At 39.6% G+C, this 12,399-nt stretch overlaps 1 protein-coding gene across 1 annotated transcript; it reads left to right on the top strand.

Annotated features, from left to right (window-relative positions):
• The first annotated feature begins 2,497 nt into the window (after positions 1 to 2,497).
• LOC116256438 (G-type lectin S-receptor-like serine/threonine-protein kinase LECRK3) lies at positions 2,498 to 4,636 on the top strand. Its single transcript, XM_031632803.2, has one exon. The coding sequence runs from the start codon at positions 3,037 to 3,039 to the stop codon at positions 4,600 to 4,602; it is 1,566 nt and encodes a 521-aa protein (XP_031488663.1). The 5' UTR covers positions 2,498 to 3,036; the 3' UTR covers positions 4,603 to 4,636.
• The last annotated feature ends 7,763 nt before the right edge of the window (positions 4,637 to 12,399 follow it).

Below are 12,399 nucleotides of genomic sequence, written 5' to 3'. Positions count from 1 at the left end.
GGGAGTAAGGAAAATCAGGAAGATAAATTTGAAGAAAGAAATAATAATTTTTCCTTCTATTGTTGTAAATCACAAGATTGTGATCTTACAATCCCAAAATTTTGGGATCTATACATACCTGTAAACTTGTATAAATACCCCATCATATATGAAATGAAGTATCTTTGTTGACTCACTCATCTTCTTCTTTTCTCTAGTTACATCACGTTCTTCTTCACATAACCTTTCTTACAGCAAAAATATGGACGTCTTTAGTGCGACATGCTCATTTGCAAAATCTTAAGCGCATAAGATTGGAATTAAAGAACATACAACATATAAAATGGTCAAGGTCCATATCGTCTCGCTTGGGGAATTTTGACGCTTACACGTAGAAAATGGTTTAAATGCGTAGCACAGGCTGCGGTTGGGAAGTGTTAACAATGCCGGTAACTAATTAACGTTGGTAGTTGAGTTTGTACCCCATAAATAGATATTCTGGAAGTAATCAGACCACCCGCTTAATAATAAATCATGCATTATTGATCATGTTACTTTATGCGTGGAAATATCCAGACCATGAACTCATGAAGGAGACAATGAAAGAGACCATTTGATTAATGCCCTGGACCAAATCTTCAGAGTTTAAGACGGAAATTTGAGCCAGCCTTCTGTTCTACGTAATACTTTTTTTAAAGAGTTGAAATATTTTCGTTAACTGAGAGTAACAACTAAAGATATCAAAAATTTTATAGAATGGAGCAGCAGAGGTGTTGAATACATATGCAGTTTCATCTTCCTTATTCTTACCTTACCTCAAGAGTCAAGTCTGCTCTTGACCTGTTTCGTACAAATCGACACTCTGTCAGGTGTCAAGCAGGAAACCGCTGCCCTGCTGCCATTGACTTGGAAGTCCACAGCCTCGTCGCTCATGCCCTTTCTGTGTTTATCATCTCCACTCCCCTCCGCCATTTTTCACCTTCACTCTCCAAGCTAAGAGATAGAGAGAGTGCGTCCAGTTTGCAGTAATGGAGGTTTTCACTTCCATGCTCTGCGTGTTTTCCTTTATGATAGGAATATCGTCCTTTCCTCAAGCCCAGGCTCAGTCCCAGCCTTACAAGAACATAACCCTCGGCTCTTCTATTTCTTTTCTCGACGAGGAAGCCTTCTGGACTTCCCAATCCGGCGAGTTCTCGTTCGGATTCTCAACCTCTGATGATAGAATCTATGTAGGAATTTGGTTCGAAAAGATCCCGGGGAAGCCTCTGGTTTGGACTGCAAACAGAGACAGTCCCGCTCCTAGCGGCTCCACGGTGGAGCTCACAACTGATGGGAGGTTTCTTTTCAAGGATGAGAAAAAAGTAGAGCTCATGACAACTGGAAATTAAATTTAAAAGGTCTACTTGTTTGAAATGAATGGCGACAAGCTTGCCCATGTGCATATAGCGATCTAATAGGTCATACGCAAATGTAGACCTATGAATTAAGCATCATGACTATAACTAGCTAGGGATGTGTCAATATATATATATATATATATATATATATATATATATATATATGTGTGTGTGATTTGGATCGGTGTCCCATTAAACTGTTCACAAAAAATTGAAAATGAAAAAAAAAAAATATCCATTAAGGAATTAGATCAGAATTGGATATAAGAAATGACATCCTGCGTATACGTTGGTTAGTCCTTTTGTCATACAAAATATGAGCATTGAAAGTGACCACAATTGGACCTGCGTACACGGTGGTGTAGTCCCTTTTTCATTAAAGGCATGAACTTTTCTTTCTTTTGTGATTTTGAAGGTCGACTGGTTTAAAAGAAAAGGAGTTGACTAAATGGAACGAAAATAGGGGATGAGGATCCTTACATGTTTTTCTTCATTGCGTTCCTCCCCTTCCATTCCATTGCAGCCGATCTTTGTTTACCCCATTTTTATAATTACCTTCTTGTCGTTGATACTTACCCAAAAGGTTAGGGCTGGACATTGGGCTGATACGGCCCAATAATAAGTCAGCCAGTGACTGCAGCCTGGGCTCAATCTAACTGCTTGGAACGTGAGCTGATTAAACTAACTAAAAATATATTAGTTAATATAATTTAATATATAAATCTAATTACTTATTACAAAATATATAAAATTTATATTTTATCCCGCCGTGTACACAGGTCCGATTCTGGTGACTTAAGATACTTTTTCCTCACGTCACTTCACCAGCAAAAGCCAGAATGTTACATAAATGAATCTGACCTTCAAAGAGTCCTCGTGCCCACAGCCCCAAAAATAACTGAACGCTTTAAGGAGTTGATAATCAACAATTATTTTTTTTTCCACTAATTATGAAATTCTCATTACATGTTAAATCAATATTTTTACATCAACTCTGAACTTTTCTTATGCAAAAAGAAAAAAAAACACGTATGCAGTTAGCTCATTAACGGGCAGAGGTATTTATTTCAACCAGAATGAATTGACCGCCTATTATAGAATTAGGGAACCGCTCAGAGCATTAGGTCTTGTACTTTGAACCATTCTAACGTTCAAGCAAATTTCTATGAAGAACGCGATAGCTTGGGCTTCTTTGTACCATCGCCTGTCACGCGCTCTCGTCTTCTTCAAAAGTCCTGCGATAAAGCAACTTCCCACCTTGCATGAGCCCTTTGGCGAAGAGAGAGAGAGAGAGAGAGAGAGATAACAACAATGAAGGTTCTATCTTCTATACTCTGCTTCTTCTTCCTGCTACCCATATCGATCTACTGTCAGTCTCAGACTTCCCGGAACATAACACTCGGCTCTGTTCTTTCTTCCCTCAACAGCCCTTCTGCCTGGACTTCTAGCTCGGGCGACTTCTCCTTTGGTTTCTCCACCGTTTCTGGCAGCCTCTATGTGGGCATCTGGTTCGAGAAGATCCCGAGAAAGCCTCTGGTCTGGACAGCAAACAGAGATAGTCCAGCCCCCAATGGCTCAAGTATAGAGTTCACAAGCAATGGCAGGCTGATACTAAAGGATCCCAACAGCATGGAGATTCTGGAAATTGCAAGGAGTGCCGATGGAGGAGTCGCGTCGGCGGCCATGCTTCACACAGGCAACTTCGTGCTCCAGAATTCCGATGGTTCTGAGTTCAAATGGCAGAGTTTCGATAAGCCCACAGGTTTTGAAAGCAGAACAGCAGTTGTTTTCTGTGTTCTCACCTACCAATCTGTCTACGGGAAGGTTTTTCCTCAAGATGCAGTCCGATGGAAACCTGGTGATCGATAGGCTTAGGAAGCCAATAGAGGATAATACCGTTGTCTATTCATCAGGCACAGCAGGAACAGGTGGTGGGAAATTGGTATTCAATGACACAGGCAGCATCTATATATTGCTGCCAAATAACAGTATGGACGATCTCACGCCTGCTCTTGTAATTCCGTCGCCAGCGGATGCCTTCTACCACAGAGCTACTTTAGACTATGATGGAGTTTTCCGGCAATATAGTTTTCCAAAGAGCAGCAGCAGTAGTTGGTCACAGTCCTGGAACAGGGTGTGGAGAACATTCGATGATCCATGCGATGTTCCAAGCCTTTGTGGAGTCAACGGGTACTGTGCTTCCAGAGATGATCAGAAATTCGATTGTCTGTGCCCCACCAACTACTCTTACATCAATTCCAACTACCAATTCATGGGTTGCAAGCAGGATTTCCCAGCGCTAGAGTGCCGGAGGTCGCCAGATGATTACCGATTGGCGGCATTGGAAGATGTAGACTGGCCTACTGGAGACTATGAACAGATTGACTCCGTTGATGAAGGAAAATGCAGACAAGCATGCCTTTCGGATTGTCTATGTGCTGTTGCCATTTACAGGGCGCAAAGTTGCTGGAAGAAGAAGATTCCCATGCTTAAGGGAAAGTTGTCCCCAAGCGCAGGCTCCAAAGCCCTGATCAAAGTGCCCAAAGATAACGTTTCATTCCTTTTCCCTCCTATAGTAGACGACATAGACAGGAGGGGCAAAGGCAGAGAAAAACCATTACCTTCATCTTTCGTTGGATGGGTGTTGCTGGTCGCTTCAGTAATTGTCAATCTTCTGCTTGCTGCTGGTTTTGCCATTTGCTGGCTGCAACAGAGAAGACCACAAAAATTGGAATCAAATTCTGGGGCGCCGGAAATGAACTTGAGGAGCTTTAGTTATGAGGAATTGAAAGAGGCTACGGGTTTTTTCAAGGAGAAGCTTGGGAGCGGATCCTTCGGGAGTGTTTACAAGGGGACTCTAAACTCTGCGGCAGGGAAATTAATTGCTGTAAAACGGCTGGATAAGCTGATGGAAGATGGGGACAAAGAATTCAGAACAGAAGTGAGTGTGATAGGAAGAACCCATCACAAGAACCTTGTCCAGCTACTTGGCTTCTGTGATGAAGGCCCAAACAAATTAGTAGTCTATGAATACATGGAGCAAGGATCTCTATCGAGCACCCTGTATGAAAGCACTACATTGAATTGGAAGCAGAGAATCCTGATTGCATCCGGCATTGCCAGAGGCCTTCTGTATCTCCACGAGGAATGCGCCACACAAATCATACACTATGACATTAAGCCTGGAAACGTCCTTCTTGATTGCAACTTCATGCCGAAGATCTAGGATTTCGGATTAGCTAAGTTATTGAGACATGATCAAACAAAGACCCTTACTGACAACCTATGTCACACGGATACGGCAGACTGGGTCGAGTACCGGTGTCGACACGCGGACACGGGGATCCCGACACGGCGATACGGCTGGATACATTTTGGATCGGGTCTGGGTCAGACCCGATCCAAACCACTTGCATAACCGATTTTTTAACCCGCGTTTTGTTTTACACATTGACATTTACCCTCGACGCTCGACCTTCGTTTACCCTCGACAGCTTCCGCGGCAGGTTGGCAGCACAGTAAGGCAATGGCGGGCGACGGCGACCTCCGGCGATTGACGGCGACTTCCGGTGGCGTCCGGCGGCAGCCAGCGACAGACAGGTAAGTGTTTTGTCAGCGACAGACAGGTAAGTGTTTTGTCTATTATTTTCGATAATAGAAGTTAGGGTTTCAACTTTTATTTGGGGATTTTTTAGATTGGGTATTAAAATCTGATTTGGGGATGTTTTGGTTTGAAGATTGGACGGTTTAGAATCCTATTCTTCAATGCTATGTGCGATGTTTTCTTTTTTTTGTTTGATTTTGGGATTTGGGGATTTTGCCGTTTTGGGTGTATAACCGATTTGGGGATTTTGCCTTCGCTGTTGTTCATGATGCTAGACAATGATGAATACGTGATATCTAGATGGCATTAACATATAATTTACCATTCTTTAATGTTCCTGTTCACTATTCACTTCAGCCTTCGCTATTGTTCATGTTTCTTGCTTATGTCTTAGCAGTTATCACTTTTGAAATTGGTGATGAACAATGTTTTGTTTGAGACTTTCTTTATTATCATTTTTAATTTTTTTGAATATAATATTCACCGTATCCGCGTATCCTAAAATTTTGAAAATGCCGTGTCCCCGTACCCGTACCCGTATCCATAGGATACCCGTACCCGTATCCGTGTGACATAGCTGACAACATAAGAGGAACGAGAGGCTATGTGGCCCCTGAATGGTTCAGGAAGATGGCCATCACAGTGAAAGCTGATGTTTACAGCTATGGAGTGATGCTGCTGGAGATCATATGCTGCAGGAAGAGTGTAGAACTGAACAAAAGGGATGAAGAATCAGCCATCCTGGTAGATTGGGCATACGACTGCTTCGTCCAAGGACAATTGTACAAGTTGGTGGAGCATGATCAAGATGCAACCAATGATATGGAAAATGTGCATCAGATGGATAAGATGGTGATGGTGGCGCTCTGGTGCATTCAAGAAGAGCCACATCTTAGACCCACAATGAAGAAGGTGACGCAGATGCTGGAAGATGTGGTTAAGGTACCAGTTCCACCCAACCCATCTCCTTTCATAAGTTCAGTGGACTGAAGATGCATATGTTTTTGTGTTTTTTCCATTTTCTCACACGATAAGAAGAAGATTGAGACACTTATGTGTGCGTGTATATATAAAAGGTTCTCATAAGGTAGCTCTAGACCAGATCGTGTGCCTGTGCATGTGTGTGTGTGTGTGTAATATATATAATGCACACACACAGGGATCTGATCACGTCAGTTTTTGGGTATGTTGGCGGAATTGTTGCTTCATCCATGAGTGGACAAATGTATCAAGACTATTTATACAATTGGCATGCCCCACTTTTTCTTATTCGTTTTTCTTCACTTCGCTCTCCATCAAGCCTTGTCCTAGCATAAGCTTGGACTTTGGGAAGCCTGCTTAAGTTATCTTCATCGACGTGGTGTGAATGGAACTCACTTCTGGACCAGCGGATACGTACGTTGTGGAAACTTTTGCCCTTCTTTGACCACCCATTGAACTCTTCCTTCTTGAACCCCTGGAAACGTAAGTAACCCCGTTCAGGTTAAGTTCTCAAGCAGGGAACTCGCAGTCCCTTATGGACATCAACCATCCAAGTGGCTAGTGGAAAGTGGAGTGGATGTCGATTTTATGTTGGCAGTACTTTACTTTTGGCAATTACACTTTTTAGAAAGTGGGCCTCCAATTATTTGAATGGAAAGATACAGAGATGTAAAATCGGAGGGTAGCATCGAATGAAAGATTGGGTTTTGAATTACATGATCAGATGTAACATTAAATAAGGGCCGAAGCACCTGCCAAAAGAGTGAAATTTTCTCCAGAAATATATTCACCTTGTTAGGAGAAATTTTTGGAGGAAATTTCACTCTGTTTGTGTATTTATTTATTTTTCTAACTTGCAAAATATTTCACCCTGATTTGGGGGTGTTCAATTAAGAAAGTAAATGTCAGTTATTTGTGCTAAGAACATGCTTCTTGGATCATATATATCTAAAGAAACTGCGAGCTCATGTAGTACGTTCAATTTGCACAATTTACCATCATAATTCTATCAAACAAAGTCATAATATATGAGAAGACGGGTTTCAATCCATTGAATTAGTTAAAATCATCTTCAGTGATAAGGACCGCATAAGAGGAAAGTTATGGCGATCTTCGTCCCCTGTAAATCTAGCATCCAATGACAACTTCCACCGTGGTTTCCATCACTATTGAGTAATGGCGAGGGCCAAAATTCCGTCGCTAAAGTTTTCCTCACTTGCACTTCTAATGACAAAAATTGGCAAAATCACTTTTTTTAGGTATTTGATGCCATGGTTACATCAGTTCCTAAGGGTGTCATTGTAGTGGCTGAATTAACTCACTGTTAACATTGGCAACAGAAATTTTAGTCACCAAGAACAGATGTTTAGCGATGGTTCCAACAGTCGCTTAACAGAAATAATTAGGGACGTACATGTTAATGGCAACAGAAATTTTGGTCACCTTAGATGAACAAGAACCGATGGATTTGTCGGTCATAAACAATAATATTGGCGACAGTTCACGGAACTGCCTATTACCAAATATTATCGACGAATTCATTTACCACCAAAGGCAACAAAACATAGCATGCAAAAAGTTTGTAGCCAAAGATTTTACCATTGCTAAAATCTAAAATCAGAATTTCCTTTATATATATGTATATATGAAGAGAAAAACCAGTACTAATTCACAAAAACAATAAATTTTTATTATTTACATAGTTAAAATTACATTGTAGATTAATAAATCACTAATAATCATCGACTATTGGCAATAATTAGCACTTATATGTATGAGCAATTCTCTCCGCTACGTATCTGTACTCAATAGCAGTCCTCCCATTTTCAACACTTGACAGAATATTTTGTTTCCAAGCTACAGAAACGTCTGAATTTTAACAATTGGCCGTATCGATCCTTCTGGCTGGGCATCATTTTCATCCTAAAAGATCTGCCAAAAGAACCTCCAAAAGTCTAATTATAATGTGTAGACATCTCGGATGTTGATCACCATCTATTCTCTTTACGAGTGTCATGCACTTTGGGTGATAAATTCCTCTCGAACTTGTCCAGGTCCAAGAACTCGAGATATAACTGCGTCACAGGAAAACGAAAGCGAGTTTTGTGCACCACCTTATGTACACAATGAGCGTATACTGGCGGGTGGACCTCTACTACCAATATATGAACCTTTAATATTAACCTTTGTGACAGACAATGTACAATATGCACATTTAATGTACCATAATGTACAATATGCACATTTACTTCAATATCCTAACATTGTCCCCACACAGCTAACATTCTTAACATGTGCCTCATAGAGTTTGAGATAACGAGAAAGGCAAGACCAAATCACACGTCTTATACCATCTAACATAATGAGAATGGCAGGACCAAATAACACATCCCATAGTGTTTGAGATAACAAAGCAAGCAGGAAGTCTTATAGTGTCTGAGATAATAACAAGGATACGAAATAACGAAATGGCAGGACGTCCAACCGTATCTGAGATAACGACATGGCATGCAATAACGAACCAGGTTCTATACCATCTGAGATAATGACGGGGTGTGAGATATCGAAACAGGTTTTATAGAATCTGAGATGATGATAAGGGCATGAGATAACGAAACAGGTCTTATAGCATCCTAGATAATCATAGATATATATGAGATTACGCAACGGGCCTTATAGCGTCTGAGATAACGAGCCATGTCATATAGCGTCCTAGATCATGAAAGGGATCTTAGATAATGACAGAGGTATGAGATTACAAAAGGTGCAGAACCTCAACATAAAGAGGCTTCTTTGTTGCTCAGAGAGGTATACTGGTCATAATGACTTTCATATCCAAACTAACACAATCATTCATGCCTTCACCATCTAGGCATTTTTGACTAAGTAAATCAGTTGGCTGTCGATCTCGATTCTATTGTCGGATCCCAAAACCCTCAGTCACTGTGTGGTAGCATCATAGGCCTGCATAGGGGGTGTACATAATCCGCTTCGTGGGGAAATGGAGCAAACTATGTAGATAAAAAGGCCTTTTATGAATGCTTGTCTCTTAAATTAGTAACCAAAAAGGGCTTGCATCCTATATGTGAACCTTCTCCATGACTATGGCCTCCACCAAACAGCTCAATTAACAAGTCCCCCTGTTTTATAAGCATAGGATTTATTATATGATCTTGGCTAAGCAAGGTGTCTCAACGTCCACATGGGCGGAGCCAAGATTTTTTTCAGGGGCGGGCCAAATAGTCCACGGGTTGGGCCAAGAGCAGCGATAGGTCGGGCCAAGAGAAACGACGGGTTGAGCCAAACTAAAAAAATTTGATTTTTTCAATATAAAAGAAAAATTCTTGCGCTTACCTGGGCCAGGGCCCAAGTGGCCCCCCCTCCCTCCGCCCTGGTGTCAACCAAATGTAACTACAAGAAATAGCACATTGGCAGCCTAGAGCCTAACACACCAACCAAACACAGGATTGACTACATTTTCCTCTATTCCCTTCCCTTTCAATCCATCCAAGCAGGAGCACTGGGCCAGGTACCCAGGTAATTAGGATCAAATCCATCCAACGGGGTGAAATCAAGGCTGGACGATCAAGTCCTGTACTCTTCAATTAAACAATAGACCATCGGGTAAGGTTGCATTGCAATGAAAATTCGTGATGATGATACATGTTCCATGCACCCAGAACCATTGCCTTCGATGTATATACATCAGTCTAAAAAAAATCCAATAGGCCTGGATCCACCGGTTCCAAATATACGATTTCATCACAGCCTCACAGCTGCACCACAAAAGCTTGATGATTTAAGGGGTTAGGTGCATGATTTAAGACGCTCTCAGAGCAGGCCACCACTCAATACATACATACATACATATATATATATATATATATATGTATTGATATTAAACCCTTAGGTGCTAGACCTGTAGTGAATCATTTTGGTTGATCTTTTTAGCGACAATCTTGTTACATGTTTACATATATATGTTATAGAGTAATGTTATACATGTCCTATATGTAACATGTGTTTGCACGTTATAAGGATCTATATTATACACATACATGTATATACTGTACATAGCGTTATATACACTATATATCTTGTACATGTATATATATAATATATATTGTATATATATATATATATATATATATTATAATTTGTAATATATACACATATATATTATGTATACATGTATATGCCCCTTATTTTTTACAAATCGACAATTGAGAGAAAAGCAAGAAGAAAAAATATTTTTCTTTCAATTGTCAATCTATATATAAAAGATTAAAGACTGAAATTATTTTGTATTTATCTAGCATCTAAGTGTCTAAGACCTACCACTATATATACTTACAATACGCACCATTCTTTTATGGTAAGTTGGGATTTGATTCAAATCTCAGATGCATAAATAAATATATGCTAAAGAATATGACAAATAATAAAATGTCAACGATATAACTTCGATCAACAAGTTGTGACGTAGATCCAGGCGGGATTCTACAGGACTTTTTTACATCATACAAATCGAAAATGATATAGAAACTTAGTTGTGCGGGAAAAGATCTAATCAAATTCATTCATTTGTGCATTCATTGGTGCAATACAAGTTTCATGTACTTTTATGTCTGCACACGTACAAACATATATAAAGACTCGCTTTATCATGCCTAGGCCCAGATCCGTGAAAGTTCAGTTCCAGCCTGTCGGCGGAGCTGAAAATTAACTTTTTACTAAGGGGCACCAAAGATAGTAACCAAAATTTAAATCCTTCAGAAAAAAAAGCTGGTTGGGGGGGAAGGGGCAGAACCACAAATTTTTTTTCCATGGAGCCTTAAGCGTATAGTTAATAAATATTCAAATGGCCATAAGTCAAGAACCTGGGTATTGTGGAGCTATCCTATATAACTGAACTCGGATCTACTCAAGTTCAACCACTAATTTAAGTTTTTAGAAAATGGGTCTATACGCCCCACAGAGCCTCCACTTATCAATGCCCCTGTAAGATATTGACAAGCACCATTATATATTATACATGCGTGTGTCTCCCTCATTGATACCACTTGTGTCAGGATATAGACCTGCAAAGGGATCTGTTATTTTTTAATTTGGATCACCAGTAGCTTAAGATCTGAATATACCGCATGAAATTTGGAGTTGTCTGATCTTGGGTAGAGTAAGTTCTATATATGCATCGGATATGGATCTACTCTTGCAGACATATTTTGAATTTGGATCAGTTACACCTCAACGAACTTCAAATTAATCTGGAGCTCAGCTCATTCGTTAAGAAGCTCAAAGGTCAATTAAAAAATTTTAATGGATGTGGGATCGAGTTTCACTTGCTTAATTTGCATAAAATCGACTAGACTAAGCAGGTGCATGCATCCAAGCAGAGGCAAGGAGACCAGGCAGGGGGCATGGCCTCCCTCCTTTAGATTTTTTAGAAAATAAAAATTTTACTTGTAAATTTTAAAAAATTTAGTTTAATCTATGTAAAAAATTTTAAAAATTATATTTCAGCACCTATAAAATTTTGAAACTCTAGTTAGGTCTCTACAGTGAAAAGTTCTTGACTCGGCCATTGTACTGCTTGCTTCCTTCCTTCAAATATATTTGAAAGTAATCGATAAGTTTTAAGATGCCAATAGTTTGTTTCAAGACAATAAATTTATATTGAGTTGGCCCACCATCTGTGTGCTTTCTTATCAAGACTCAATGACAATTTTTTGTATGGATAATGGCATCTAATTGCAATTGATCCTTTCCTTTCCATAATCTCCTGACTATCAATCCATCAAACCTTGATCCCTTCTTTCAGAAAGCACTCGCAAAGCAAAAAATCTTGAACAAAGCACTCATAACTTTGAATGAAATGGCATGAATTTTGTTGATGGATAATGGCATACAATTCCATTTTTTGTATGGAAGATGGCATACAATTGCCATTTTCCATCATACCCTTTCCATTTTGTTGATGGATAATGGCATACAATTGCATTTTTCAGATGGAAAATGGCAATTTCTTTTGGTTAGTGTCAACTCTAATGGCATATAATTTTTTGTATGGATAATGACATCTAATTTTTTGTATGGATAATGGCATGCAATGAAAATTTTTTGTATGAAAAATGGCATACAATTGTCATTTTGCTTTTCGTTTTCAGAATTTCTTTTCAATAATCATCCTTTTCATTCATTGGTCAGGGTCAACACTAATGGCATACAATTGCCATTCATTGCCATTTTCTATTAACATCAAATGACAATTGCAAATTGATATTCTTGAAACAACCAAAAGCTTTGAATGCTTCGCTTTCGCTCTATTCATGAGCAACTTTGATGAAATGCAAGCAAAGTCATGTACGTTGACATGTGCGCTGACCTTGACTTTGAAAATGGCTCGTGACATACAAAACACTCGCAAAGTGTAGGGCT

Source organism: Nymphaea colorata, chromosome 6, assembly GCF_008831285.2.
Source record: "Nymphaea colorata isolate Beijing-Zhang1983 chromosome 6, ASM883128v2, whole genome shotgun sequence".
In the NCBI taxonomy this organism is placed as follows: Eukaryota; Viridiplantae; Streptophyta; class Magnoliopsida; order Nymphaeales; family Nymphaeaceae; genus Nymphaea; species Nymphaea colorata.
Note: the sequence above shows the minus strand (reverse complement) of the source record. Positions and strands in the feature narration are given on the sequence as shown.